The sequence below is a fragment of the Narcine bancroftii genome, chromosome 4 (genome assembly GCF_036971445.1).
Source record: "Narcine bancroftii isolate sNarBan1 chromosome 4, sNarBan1.hap1, whole genome shotgun sequence".
In the NCBI taxonomy this organism is placed as follows: Eukaryota; Metazoa; Chordata; class Chondrichthyes; order Torpediniformes; family Narcinidae; genus Narcine; species Narcine bancroftii.
Window position 1 is genome coordinate 235880846 of NC_091472.1, and position 15383 is coordinate 235896228.

Here is a 15383-nt window from a genome sequence, read left to right on the forward strand (position 1 = left end):
ACTCAGTTCATCGAGTTCCAAAAATACCCTTGTAAATCTCTACTCTTTCAATGTTATTGACATCTTTCCTGCAGTTAAATGCAGAAAGCAGCACACAATACTCCAAATTTGACCTCAAGTTCAAGTCTTGAACTTCAGCATAACATCTCACCTTCTGAACACAAAACTTGGATACGTGAAGGTTAACATGCCAGAAGCACTCTTCGCTCTATCTGTCTGTGATGCTACTTTTAGGGAATGATGTAAAGGAATTGTCACATAATACTACATTTAGAATGTAACATACATGAAATTCTTTAACTTTGTCTACCGTAAGGAAGTTTCCACTTTGTCCAGTGCCCCTCACTGAAATGAGGCCCCAGCGAGGAATGAACTTGATTTACAAGACCAGTGCTCTAACCACTGAGCTATCAGAGCCTTTGTATTCCTAGATCCCTCTGTTCTACTGCACTCCTCCATGTCTTACCATATACAATGCATGTTGTACCTTGGTTAGTCCTCCCAAGTGAAACACTTTACACTTGTTTGAATTAAATTCCATCTGCTATTTTGCAGCCCATTTTTCCAGCTGGTCCAGAACCCACTTTGAAAGGTTTCATCATCGCCAACTGCACCCCAATCTTTGTGTCATCACCCCAGACAGAATCTTAGGGAGTAAGCCATGTCAATTGGCTCCAGAAATAGCCTGTGCTCCTTGACTCTCCGTCATAGGATGACGAATAATAATATCACTCCTTCAAATTATGCAGGCGACTCTATGCAGTCCACCCACCGTTTAGAAAGTGACGCTGAGACTCCAGGATTTCACTGACGCTCGAGACCCAAGCCTGTCGGATCTCAGGATTTGCAGCTTGTAGGACATGGCGCGCCACATACCCCTCTGCCCCTCGTGAGGTCAAGGCAAATTTACAAGGGTCACCATCCACAGATTCCTCGAGGCCAAGGCAGCTCACCTGAAAGGGGTGGGGGGGGAGGGGAAAGAGTGAGAGAAATATTCAAAGGAGATCACTGCAGAAGTGCCATTATGTTAGTTGATAATGAATTTTTCTCCACCAATGGGGAAATATTGAAAAGCAGATCCATTAGTGAACTAGCATGAGATGGAGCTCGGGTACATTGGAGAACAGAGATCTGTACAGCAGAGGAGCAGACACGCCCACATTTCTGTATTAACCACCAGGTTGATCTAATCTCATTGAAGGGTGGTCATAAATGGTTTGTAATTTGCATGGAGGTTGGTGACCAGTGGGGTTCTGCATGGATCTGTTCTGGGACCCCCTCCTCTGTGATTTTTACAAGTGACCTAGGTGAGGGAGTGGAAGGATTGATTAGTCAGTTTGTGGATATTACAAAGGTTGGTGATGTAATGGATAGTCTGGAGGGTTGTCAGAGATTACAGAGAGGCATTGATAGGATGCAGAGCTGGGTTGAGAACCGGTGGATGGAATTTAACCCAGAAAAGCATGTAGTGGTTCATTTCGGTGGGCCATGTTTGAAGGCTGAATACAATGTCGATGGGAGAACACTGAGCAGTGTGGAGAAACTGAGTGAAGTTGGGATCCATGTCCACAGGATGCTCAATGCTGCTGCACAGGTTGATAGTGTTGTTAAGAAGGAGCCTTCAATAACCGTGACATTGAATTCAAGAGCCATGAGGTAATGATGGAAAAACAGAAAGAGAAGATAAACAAAATATAAAATGGCTACGCTGAACTATATGACTTTAAATATTAATGGAATACATAACCAAATTAAAAGGAAGAAACTAATAAATTTACTGAAAAAGGAAAAAATTGATATAGCATTTGTCCAAGAAACACACTTAACTGAATTGGAGCACAAGAAATTAAAGAGAGATTGGGTAGGACATGTAACAGCAGCATCGTATAATTCAAAAGCAAGAGGAGTGGCTATATTAATTAGTAAAAATGTGCCATTTAAAATAGAAGAGGAAATAATAGATCCAGCAGGGAGATATGTTATGATAAAATGTCAGATATATTCGGAGTTTTGGAATCTACTTAATGTATATTCACCTAACGAAGAAGATCAAAAGTTTATGCAAGATATCTTTTTGAAGGTAGCTAATACGCAAGGGAACATACTAATAGGAGGGGATTTCAACCTGAATTTGGATCCAAATATGGATAAAACAGGGAAAAAAATTAACAGGAAGAACAAAGTAACCAAATTTATAATTAAATCAATGCAAGAAATGAAACTTTTGGATATATGGAGGAAACAAAACCCAAAAGAAAAAGAATACTCATACTACTCGGCTAGACATAAAACATTCTCAAGAATAGACCTATTTTTGTTATCAGCTAGTATGCAGGATAGAGTAAGAAAAACAGAATATAAAGCTAGAATACTATCGGACCATTCACCCTTAATATTGACAGTAAAGCTAGAGGACATCCCTCCAAGAATGTATAGATGGAGATTAAACCCCATGCTACTTAAAAGACAGGATTTTAGAGAATTTATTGAAAAACAATTAAAAATGTATTTTGAAGTAAATACGGAATCAGTGGAAGATAAGTTTATACTATGGGACGCAATGAAAGCATTCATTAGAGGGAAAATAATAAGTTATGTAACCAAGATGAAGAAGGACTATAATCAGGAAACAGAGCAGTTGGAAAGGGAAATAGTAAACATAGAAAAAAAATTAGCAATGAAGGAAGGTACAACTAAAAGAAGAGAATTGGCGGATAAAAAAATAAAATATGAAACATTACAAACATATAAGGTAGAGAAGAATATAATGAAGACAAAACAGAAATATTATGAACTAGGTGAAAAAACACACAAAATCCTAGCATGGCAGCTTAAGACAGAGCAAGCTAAGAAAATGGTATTGGCATCAAGGAAAAAGACAAACAAATTACATATAATCCAAAAGAAATTAAGGAAAACTTTAGAGAATTCTATGAACAATTATACCGAACTGAAAATGAAGGGAAAGAAGGGAAAATAGATGAATTTTTGACTAAAATTGAACTACCAAAACTACAAATAGAGGAACAAAATAAATTAACAGAACCATTTGGAACAGTAGAAATACAAGAGATAATAAAAAAATTACCAAATAATAAGACACCAGGAGAGGATGGATACAAAACATTTAAAGACTTATTAATACCGCCCCTCCTGGATGTAATCAACCAGATTGATGAGACACAAAACTTACCAGATTCATGTAAAACAGCAATAATTACAGTAATACTAAAACAAGGGAAATATCCACTCTCACCAGCGTCATATAGACCAATATCTTTGCTAAACACAGATTATAAGATAATAGCTAAACTATTAGCAAACAGATTAGCAGAACAGGTACCGAAAATGGTAAATTTAGACCAAACTGGATTTATCAAAAAAAGACGCACAGCAGATAATATTTGTAAATTTATTAACTTAATTCATGCAGTAGAAGGAAATAAAGCACCTACAGTAGCAGTTGCTTTAGACGCAGAGAAGGCCTTCGACAGAGTAGAATGGAATTATTTGTTCAAAGTATTGCAAAAATTCAGTTTACCGGAGAAGTATATTAATTGGATTAAAGCATTATATAAGGGACCGTTAGCAAAAGTGACAGTAAATGGACATGTATCAAAGCAATTTAACTTAAGCAGGTCAACGCGGCAGGGATGCCCACTATCACCTTTATTGTTTGCGCTAGCTATAGAACCACTAGCAGAATTGATAAGAATAGATAATAATATAAAAGGAATAAAAATAAAAGACAGGGAATACAAAATCAGTCTATTTGCGGATGATGTTATAGTGTACTTAAACAGAACCAGAACTATCAATAAAAGAATTATATAAGAAATTGAAGGAATATGGAGAAGTGTCGGGTTACAAGATAAACGTAAATAAAAGTGAAGCAATGCCTATGAATAATGCGGATTTCTCAAAATTTAAGAAGGAATCTCCATTCAGATGGCAAATGCAGGCAATAAGATACCTAGGTGTACAAATAAACAAAAATCTAGGCCAATTATATAAACTCAATTACAATCCACTAATGAAAAAATTACAGGATGATTTAGAGCATTGGAAAGATCTACCACTAACACTGATAGGAAGGATAAACTGTATTAAAATGAACATTTTTCCAAGGATATTATACTTATTTCAGGCATTGCCAATACAACTGACAGAAAAATTCTTCAAAGAGTTAAAGAAAATAATAAGGAAATTTTTATGGAGAGGGGGGGGGGAAACCGAGGATAGCACTAGATAAATTAACAGAATGGTATAAACAAGGAGGCTTACAATTGCCAAACTTTAAAAATTATTATAGAGCCGCACAATTAAGATACCTATCAGATTTTTATCAAACAAGGGAAAAACCAGACTGGATGAGATTAGAATTAGATAAAATAAGGGAAAAGATACCTGAACACATATTATATAAATGGGACGAAAAATTGGTACAACATAGAACTTCTCCAGTATTACATCATCTCCTCAATATTTGGAAGAAGATCCATGTAGAAAGAAATAAAACAAATTATCAATTACCAAAACTAATATTGACGCAAAATAAGCTACTCCCTTTTACAATAGACAACCTTTCCTTTAGAGAATGGGGAAAAAAAGGGATTAAAAGAATAGAAAATTGTTTTTCAGGTAGTAGATTCTTATCCTTTGAACAAATGAGAGATAAGTACAATATAACTGGAGATACAGCACTGGCATATTACCAACTGAGATCCTACTTGAAAGAGAAATTAGGAAGCAATTTGAGTTTACCAGAGGGAAGTAACCTTGAATATGTGATTACAGATACAATGTTAATCAAAAGATTTATAACAAATATGTATATTAAACTGCAAGAAAAGGAGAATTAGGAAACAAATGGTAAAACTAAACAAAAATGGGAACAAGATTTAAATATAAAGATAAAAAAGGAAACATGGGAGAAATTATGTTCTGGAATGATGAGAAATACAATAAATACGAGGCTACGTATGATACAATATAATTGGTTACACAGACTATACATTACACCGCAAAAGTTAAATAAATGGGACCCAACAGTATCTGATAGATGTTTTCGATGTAAAAAAGAAATGGGAACAACAATTCATGCAATCTGGACATGTGAGAGAGTAGAAAAATTTTGGGATGATCTCAATCAGATATTAAATAAAATAACAGAAAACAATATACCAAAGAATCCAGAGATCTTTCTCCTAAGTAACATAAAAAACAAAGAATTTGGAAATGATTTGGAGGATGCACAAAAAAGATTTGTTAAGATAGCCCTAGCCGTAGCAAAAAAATGTATTATGTCAACCTGGAAATTGGAAGATAATTTGAAAATACAACAATGGTATATAGAAATGAATAAATGTATTCCATTAGAAAAAATAACATATAGTTTAAGAAATAATATTGAAATATTCGAACAAGTATGGGAGCCTTACATTAAATACAATAGCAAAAACCTACCGGGGACAAACATTACCTAAGTTGATGGAAGGAGAAGGAAAGAAAAGAATGGACTCAGTAGAATTTCTGGTGTATTTTTGTTGAATTACAACATTGTCTGACTGGTTTAATGGAACCTAGATTGTATACCTAAAATGGATGAGAGGGGGGGGTGGGGGGGGTGGCTTGGGAGGAGGGAGGGGGGGGGGGAGAAAAAGTCACTGTATATGTGTGAAAAAGAAAAAGTGTATATCATGGCTAATGTGATTTATGGTGTGAAAAATAAAAAATTTAAAAAATAAAATGTAAAAAAAAAGATGTGGATGCCATAGAGAGGGTGCAGAGGAGATCTACAAGGATTCCGCCCGGATTGGAGAGCATCCATTATGAAGAAGTTTGAGTGAACTTGGTATTTTTTCCTTGGAATGACGAAGGTTGAGGGGTGACCTGCTAGAGGTGTATAAGATGATGGAAGGCATTGATCAGAGGCTTTTTCCCAGGGCCGAAATGGCGAACAAAACTGGGTATAAATTTAAAGTGCTTGGGATGTAAGAGGAAAGTTTTTCCAGACAGAGTCGTGGCTGCATAGAATGTGCTGCCAGCAACAGTGGTGGAGGCAGGGGCAACAGTATCTTTGGAGAGATTATTACATAAGAATATGGAACTGGGAATAAAGTGGGGAAATCCTAGGCAGTTGTTATAGTAGGTTTTTAGGTTGGCACCGCACCATGGGTGACACTACAGAGGAAGACTGGAAACGGCAACTCAAATGGAATTCGCGGGCGATGCAAAATAAATAATTTTCTAAAAATTCATCAGATGGATGCAATGGAAAGGGAAGGAGCTGGTAATTGGCAGAAGCACAGCTGAATTGTGTTCCATGTGTGTGCGTGAGGGGCGCACGTGAGAATATGCAGGAGGAACGCACCAGATGTGTATTGTGAGCATGTGTTGCAGGGGCACGTGTGGGGGAGTGCACGTATGGCCAGGTGGGGGGGGCATGGGGCATGTGCTGGGGCTTGGGGGCGCATGTGCTTGTCGATTTCATGTCACGCATGCCACCACTCGACTCCCCCACAGGCACCTCCCACAAACACACACCACCACATACTGTCACACATGCACTCACCCACACCTGTCCACAACATACATCACGCACAGCCCTCATGGCAAACGATGCACAATTCAGCTGCGCTTCTGAGAATTACCAGCTCCTTCCCATTCCATTCTGGAATGGCCCCTTCGCATCCATCCTTGGTGAGTTTTTAGAAAATTATTTACTTCACATCATGTGGCAGAACTCATGTTGCAGGGCATGTATGGGGTTGAGTATGTGTGTGGGGGTGTGTATGTGGATGGAGGGGGGTGGGAGTGGGTGGAGGGGGGTGTGCGGGTGGAGGAGGGGGTGTGCGTGGATGGAGGTGGGTTGTGAGTGGGTGGAGGGGGGTGTGTGCGGGTGGAGGGGGGTGTGCGCGGGTGGAGGAGGGGGTGTGCGCGGGTGGAGGAGGGGGTGTGCGCGGGTGGAGGAGGGGGTGTGCACGGGTGGAGGGGGTGTGCGTGGGGTGGAGGGAGGTGTGTGCGGGTGGAGGGGGGGGTGTGCACGGGTGGAGGGAGGGGTGTGCATGGGTGGAGGGGGTGTGCGTGGGGTGGAGGGAGGTGTGTGCGGGTGGAGGGTGTGTGCGCGGGTGTAGGAGGGGGTGTGCATGGGTGGAGGGAGGGGTGTGTGGGTGAAGGGTGTGTGTGTGGATGGAGGGGGTGTGTGTGGATGAAGGGGCGTGTGTGGGCAGATGAAAGGGCATACATGTGGCCAGGTGGAGGAGCACATTTTTGTGTGTGGGGGAGGGGGTGTGTAGATGTGGGTGGGGGGGGGGAGAGGGGTGAGGGGTGTGTGTGTGTGTGTGTGTGTGTGGGTAGGGGGATGGGGCTTGTGGGCAGCATGTCTAGGGAGCACGTGCACGGGTTGTGTGTGAGGGGGTGCATTGTGCAGAAGTCTCTGTGTGTGGAGGAATTTTGCCCTTCACCTTGATGCTGTTTCTGAAGAGGTAACCCGGCAGGGAGAATCCCTTCTTCTTGTCCAGAGGCTCGCTGAATATCACGATCTGCTCGAAGAGGAAAACTCTCCGCTCCTTTCCGCGAGACAGGAAGCTGGAGTCTTGTTCCTCTGCGTGAAACGTGTCCTGTTGAAGGAGTTTTCCCTGAGCTGTGATCTTGCCCTGCAATTGGAAGGAATTCTGTGCCAAATCATGACCATCCATCATTCAAAGACAAGAGGAGAAATGATAAAGCACCAACACCCGCTACCCTCCCCACAGTTGGGCCATAGAGCCACCTTCCACCAGCACCCTTCCCGCATCTCCCCTGATCTCCGGCTCCGTGGAGGTCAAGGGGGAAGATAAAACAAAATCGGTTTCTCCCAAAATCCAAGTCATTTCGAAGAAAAGTTGAAGTAGTGAGGAGTGGAGTAGGTTATATAGGTTTGGAAATACATTGGACTGGAAGTCTATGCAGAGGATCATCAAAACAGCCAAGAAGATCCACGGGAACTCCCCTTCTTCCAGTGATCACATTCACTGGGAATAAAGATACTTTCCATCCAGCACATAGCATTTTGACAATACCATCAAGGAGGAGGTAAAGGAGCATCAAAATCAGGAATGCCACATTGGGAAATAGCTTCTTTCTGCAGGCTGTGAGACTGATGAATGGTATCCTGCAATCATCCCAAAGCATTTATATATATTTACTTTATATTTTGAGTACGTGTGTGATTATTTGCTGTATATTGTGGGTGCATGTCTGTTCACTGTGGTCTGGAGTAATGCTGTTTCATGTGGTTGTTTCTGTGGATTCAGATGATTATAAACAAAGTTAAGAGCAAGAGGTACCTCAAAACCTTGTAAGCGACCAACGTTCATCATGTCATTGCAGAGCCTCGGTACAAAGGACATCACCTCAACCGCTTTCTGTGTGGGGAGAATATCACAAGGTGAGGGTCTGCACCAAAGATTCCCCTTGCTCAGCCTTCCAACCCAGGTCACCAAGGGTTTCTAGAGCAGGGTGGGAGGTGGGGGAAGGTTAAGCGAGTTGGATTCCGTGCCTGAGAGCTCCAGGGACCGTTGACGAAATGACTCCCGGCTGCTTCCTCTGGGCCGCGATCTACTTGGATCTGGGGGACATTGCAGCCATCTCTTACTCCTCTTTCTCGTGCTCCACCCTGCCACTGTGTCACCAATATGCACAGGAGAGCCAAGCAATGCCAAGGGCTTTAAAGAACATCTCAAATGGAAAGAAAGAGACAGTGGGATTGAAGAAGGAATTGTCCCATTGGTATAGTCAAGTTGAAATTGAAGGGGCAGCACAGAATCTCCATGTCCATGTTGACCTTTTTGCCCACCTACTCTTAACCCTTTTGTCTGCATAATGAAAATATCCTTCTGTGGCTTTTCTATTTAAGGGTCTTTCTAAACTTCTCTTAAACGTAGTAACTGTATGTGATCCCATCATCTCCTCAGGCAGTGAGCTCCCAACTATCAACCACACTCTATACAAAATCTTGGTTAAACCCCACTTGGAATATGGTGTTCAGGTTCCAGTCACCACACTACTGGATAGATATGGATGCTATAGAGAGATGTACAGGAGATTTACAAGGATGCTACCTAGATTGGAGAGCATACCTTGAAGGATAGGTGAGTAAACTTGGTCTTTTCTCCTTTGAATGAAAGAGGATGAGTGGTGACCTGATGGAGGTATACGAGATGATGAGGGGCGATGATCATGTGGATGCCCAGAAGCTTTTTCCCAGGGTTGAAATGGCTAACAAAAGAGGGCATAGATGTAAGGAGCTTGGGATGCAAGAGGAAAATTTTTCACAAAGACAGAAGTGGCATATTGAATGCATTGGCAGCAATAGTGGTAGATGCAGGTACAACAGGATCTTTCGGAGACTATATGACAAATCCATGGAACTGAGAAAAAGAGAGAGCTATGCAGTCAGGAAATTCTAGGCAGTTGTTAAGAGCAGCTTGTGAGGTTGATACAACACTGTGGGTTGAAGGGCCTGCTCTCTGCTATAGATTCCTAAATAATCAATGAACCAAAGACACTGCCTTAATTTCGAGCACTATTTAAAAAAAAAAATTATTGTAGTGAAAGTGGTTTATATGAATGTTGGTACTATGAGGCGACCACAAAACACCAAATTTCATGACTTGTTCATGACAATAGATTCTGATTTCTATGTTCTCTGTTCTATGTTGTATGTATAAAAAAAACCTCACATCTTGGTTGCCCTTTTTCCCACCTTAACCCTTCAACCTCTTGTTTCCGTCACCCCAACCATGGGAAAAAAATTCTGACTGCCTTCCTTATCAATACCTCTCATTATTTGATATCCTTTGAATGCCTCCGCATGTTAGCCATGGGAAAAAAGCCTCCGGCCATCCATAAGATCAATGTCTCCCATCATTTTAAGATATCTCTGCTATGTCACCCCCTCATCCTCCATCACTCCAGGGAAAATTACAAGCCCAGTCTCTCCCGATTTACAGTCTTCCAAATCCAGGCAACCTCCTACTGAATCTCTTCTGCATTCTCTCCAGTACAACCGCCTCACACAATCATAAAATCGTGAAATATTCTTGTGAATGGAGCCCTACCACCCACCTCGTCCATTCTGACTGCCTACACTGCTCCAATTGGCCTACTTTAACCCCGTATGTCACTCATCGTTTCCTATCCAAATTCCTTTCATAATTATCTGCCTCCAGCAAGTCTGCTATCAGCTTGTTCCAGATGCTAGAACGTAGAAATCTACAACACAGAACAGGCCTTTCAGCCGCAGTGTTGTGTTGACATAATATCCTACGCCAACAACTGCCTAAAATTTCCCTCCTCAATTTTTCTCAGTTTCCTACCACCGAACAGTCTCTTAAAAGATCCCATTGTACCTGGCTCCACCACCATTGTCAGTAGTGCATTCTTCTTCTTAACCCTTGAAAATCAAGGCTCCCTATCCCTGTTAACTTTGGCTTTTATCCTGAAAGGAACCTCAAACTCTGCACTTACAAAATTTCACCTTTTAAGGCCTTCCACTTACCTAGCACATCCTTGCCAGAAAACAACTTATCCCAATCCACTCTTTCTAAATCCTTTTTCATTTCCTCAGAATTGGCCTTTGTCTAATTTAGAATCTCAACCTGAGGACCAGACCTATCCTTCTCCATAATTAATTTGAAACTAATGGCATTATGATCACTGGTCCAAAATGTTCCCCCACACATACTTCTGTCTTGTTTTGTCCCCTAACAGGAGATTTTGTCTCGTACTCTCTCTAGTTGGTACCTCTATATATTGATTTAGAAAACTTTCCTGAACACATTTGACAAAATCCAAGCCATCCAGCCCTTTTACAGGGGATAGGAGACCCAGTCAATATGTGGAAATTTAAAATCTACGATCACAATTTTATGCTTCCTGCAGCTGTCTGCTATCTCTCCACAGATTTGCTCCTCCAATACTTTGCTAACTATTGGCTGGTCTATAATACAACCCCATTAGTGTGTTCATATCATTCCAGTTCCTCAGCTCTACCCATATAGCCTCAGTAAACAAACCCTCTTGTCCTGCCTGAGCATAGCTGTGATATTTTCCCTGATGAGCATGCCACTCTTCCCATTTCATCCCCCCCCATTCTATCACATCTGAAACAATGGAGACCCGGAATATTGAGCTGCTAGTCCTGCCCCACCTGCAGCCAAGTTTCACCAATGGCATAATTCCACATGCCAATCCACACTCTAAGCTAGCTAGTCTGTCTTTCCTACAACTTGCATTGAAATAGGTGCACCTGACAACATTTCCACCACATACAACCCTTTGATATCTGATTTTACATGCAGCCTTCACATCGTCTTTATCCCCTTCCACTCCATGACCTGCTCAGGCACTCTGGTTACCTTCCATCTGCACATCTAGTTTAAACCTCCCACAGCAGCACTAGCAAACCTTCCTGCAAGGATATTAGATACCTCCAGTTCAGTTACAAACTGTCCTGTTGGAAAGGACCCACCATCCCTGGAAGAGAGCCCAATGATCCAGAAATCTGAAGCCCCCCCCCTCCTGCACCATCTCTTCAGCCACATGTTAAGCTGTATCATCCTCCTATTTCTAACCTCACTATCACATGAAATGAGTAGCAATCCTGAGATCACAACCCTGGAGGTCCTGTCTTTCAACTTAGCAGCCACTCCCTGAACTCTCTTTGCAGGACCTCATCACCCTTTCTACCCATGTCATTGGTCTCTACATGGACCATGATATCTGGCTGCTCACCCTCCCTCCTGAGAATGGCATGAATTCAATGTGAGATATCTCGGACCCTGGCACCAGGGAGGCAACATACCATAAAGGATTCTCAATCTCTTCCACAGAGCCTCTTACCTCTTACCTTAACTATGGAATCCCCTATCACTACAGCTCATCTCTCTCCTCCCTTCTCTTCTTGGCCACAAGATCAGACTCCATGCCAGAGACTTGATCTCTGTGGATTGTCTCTGGTAGGTCATTCCTCCCCCCCACAGTATCTAAAATGATCTACTTATTATTGAGGGGAATGGCCACAGGGGTGCTCTACACTGACTTTCTGTCCCTTTCCCTCTCCTTACAGTCACCTAGCTACCTACCTCCTGCCTCAGAGGTGTGATAACTGTGGAATAGGTATACCCCAAATGATACCTTTCAGGGAACCATGTACTTGCCCCTCATTCCCTGTACATGTCCTACCCCTATGTGAATCCCCAAAATGCATCATCTCACAATTGTCAGGAATAAATTCCATCTTGCAATGGTCTGCCCAACTTTCCACCCAATCTCGATCCTGCTGTAGCTTTAGACAATCTTTCCTCACTGTCCATGACATGATTAACTTTTCATGTCCTCAAAAAAACTTACCAATCATACCTCTATAATCAAATCCAGGATGTTGACATGTATCACACATAACCATGCCAGCACTGATCCTTGGTCACAAAGTTTCAATTAGTAAAACATTATCCACTATTACCCTCTGTCTCCAAATACCAAGCCAATTAGCCATCTCACCTGGAACCCCATCTCTTACTGTAACACTACACCCCACAATCTGTCTTTCTGTAACACCACACCCTGCAGTCTACAATTTACTGTAACACCACAACCTACACTCTCTGATGCACAGTGCCATTAGACCCTGCACACTGATTTTCTGTAACACAACATGGTAGACTCAGTGACTCACTGTAACACCATATTCTGTGCTGACTTACTGAAGTATGACACCTGCACTTTGACTTATTGCAACACTGCATCTTGCACTCGGTGAATGACTGTAACACTACACTCTGTACACAGGGATTTATTGTAACACTGTACTCTGTAGAACATAAGATGCCTTTATTATTATGTAATAGTACAGAACATGTAATATTACATGAAATCGCCTTCTGTCTGCTGAAAATCAAAGAGTCGTCATTAGTGTTGCCGGATGTCCCTTACAGTATGAGAGAAAGAAAAGCAAAAATGAGTCCCATGGAGTCATTTTCTCTGCTTCTGGGGGGAGAAAAAGGAGTGGGGCTGTTCTCCATGTTTTTGATTGATGCTCTGCACCAGTCCGCTGCTCCCCGGAGTCTGCCATCCTTCGTGGCTGATGCCGAGCACAGGTGCTACCATCTTGGCCACAGACCTCTGTGGTTGCAGGATTTTACTTACAAACATTGGCGGCTGCTTTAGCAGATCATTTAAAGACTGTACTGATATACCAGCACTTGGGGTGGGCCATTGAACCCTTCGGAGCAGCTCTCATTTCTCCTGGGTCTGCCCTTACAGCAGGACTGCCTTTCCATTTGCATCCTGTGAATGGCTGCAACACCGTACCCTGTGTTCCATGACTCACCATAACACCGCATCTTGCACTCTGTGACTTACTGCAACACTACACCCTGCACTCGTTTTATTCTTGAACTACCTGAATAGCACGCCAACAAAGCTTTGCACCGTCTCCCATTGCACATGACAATGACAATTTGATTCTATTCAATAGACCGAAGAAAGTTAAAAAGCTGTTGAGGGATTGGAAAATGAGATGAGAATTTGGAAATCAGGGCGGCTGGTGTTCTGGGTGAGCAGGACAGTTCGCCCACCAACTCATACCAGCCTTTAGGACGTGGGAAGAAACCTGAGCACATAGGAGTTTTTTTTTGGGGGGGGGGGTTGAATTCCATGTAGGTTCAGGGAGAACAAGCAAATCCAAGAAGACAGTGCCAGAGCCCAGGATGAAGATGACAGTTTTACTCGCTTGTCAATGCTGTACCTCCAATTGAGTGGTGTCCAGCTCAGCCTTCTTCGAATACTTCAGGAAATCCTGATGGAGGGAAGAAATAGAGTAGAACTTAAATGCAGCAAACTTGTCTGCAGCATCAACACCATCAGAATATTATTACCCTGGCGACCAATTTAGCACTCAATCTAATCTCCCATCATGCCTCAGTTTATGAGTGAGTTTCAGGATGAGATTCTGCGGTGATGAGTATTCCACCATCTGATACTGCTCCCCACCACCCAGAGAACTGCACAGGGTAAAGTTTATCAAAAGGCCAATTAACGGGATAAAGCAACAAACTGCCTAGCCCAGGCTAACCGAAAGAACACTGCATATTTTCATGAATTGCGTTGGGATCGATGCAGCACAGTCCAGAGGGTCATGAAAATGGCCAAAAAGATCATTGGGGCCTCTCTTTCCTCTATCGAGGATGTTTACCAAATGTGTTGCCTTCTTTTCTTTTTAAAATATTTTTAATGAGTTTAACATAAATATTAAAAAGCAAGACAAAATAACATCCCTTAATATTAATTGTGATTATCTGTTAAAATAATTGTACATATAAATCAATTAATTACTATTGCAACAAATCATAATATTGTTTATCTTAATAAGATCTAAAAAAAGGGATATTATACAGGATAATTATAATTAAACCAACAAATCCACTTATCAAAAGGAAAAAAAACCTCAAACTAAAACTAATCTACCCCCACCCTCTAATCAAGGTTACAAGAAGAATACAAAGATGGATCCGGTCATGACCTCTAGAAGACAGACAGAACACTCTTAGAGCACACAAATCCTCTAAAATTGGCAATTATGATAATATTCAATAAATGGGCCCCATACCTTGTCAAATTGAAACATTTTATCTTTAATACTATACCTAATTTTCTCTAAGCTTAGATATGACATAACATCCTGTAGCTACTGTGCATGAATTGGTGAGAATTCACCTTTCCATTTCATTAAAACTGCTCGTCTGGCGATCAATGTACTAAGAGCTAAAACTTTGCCTTGTGATGCCAATAAAAGTTTATCTGGTTCACGTGAAAAGCCAAACAGTGCAGTTAAAGGGCATGGATCTAATTTAATCATAAAAATCATTAATAAAAAATTAACAATATTTGGCAATAACTTAATAATTTAGGACATTCCCAAAACATATGAATCAGTAAGGATTCAAAAATTTTACACTCTTCATAAAATGGATCAACATCCGCATAGAAACAGGATAATTTAAGTTTAGACATATGTATCACCTTAAATTGTAATAAACAGTGCCTTACACAAAATGAGAATTCATTGATCAAACTAAAGAGTGGAATACTAATCTTCAACAGAAGAGCTATATTAAGATCAAGTTCCCAATCATTTTTTATCTTAGGCAGTGGAGCTAATCTTAAATCCAATAGATCGATATAAATACGTGATATCAATCTACTATGAACAAATTGTAAATCAAAAAGTAAATCCAGAATATTTGAATCTGCAATTCAAGGAAAAGTGTCCAATTGAGAGCGAACAAAATTCCTAACTTGCAAATATCTAAAAAAAATGTCTATTAGAAAGCCTGAAT

At 41.2% G+C, this 15383-nt stretch overlaps 1 protein-coding gene across 1 annotated transcript in view; it reads right to left on the reverse strand.

Annotated features, from left to right (window-relative positions):
* The window catches only part of LOC138761735 (rho guanine nucleotide exchange factor 25-like), a 57090-nt gene that overhangs the window by 8000 nt on the left and 33707 nt on the right, over nt 1-15383 (reverse strand). The window contains exons 9-12 of the mRNA XM_069934389.1: nt 13793-13843; nt 8331-8408; nt 7467-7658; nt 773-953 (exon numbers count right to left, since the gene is read on the reverse strand). Coding sequence (XP_069790490.1) covers nt 773-953; nt 7467-7658; nt 8331-8408; nt 13793-13843 — 502 coding nt within the window. The remainder of the gene's footprint in view (nt 1-772; nt 954-7466; nt 7659-8330; nt 8409-13792; nt 13844-15383) is intronic.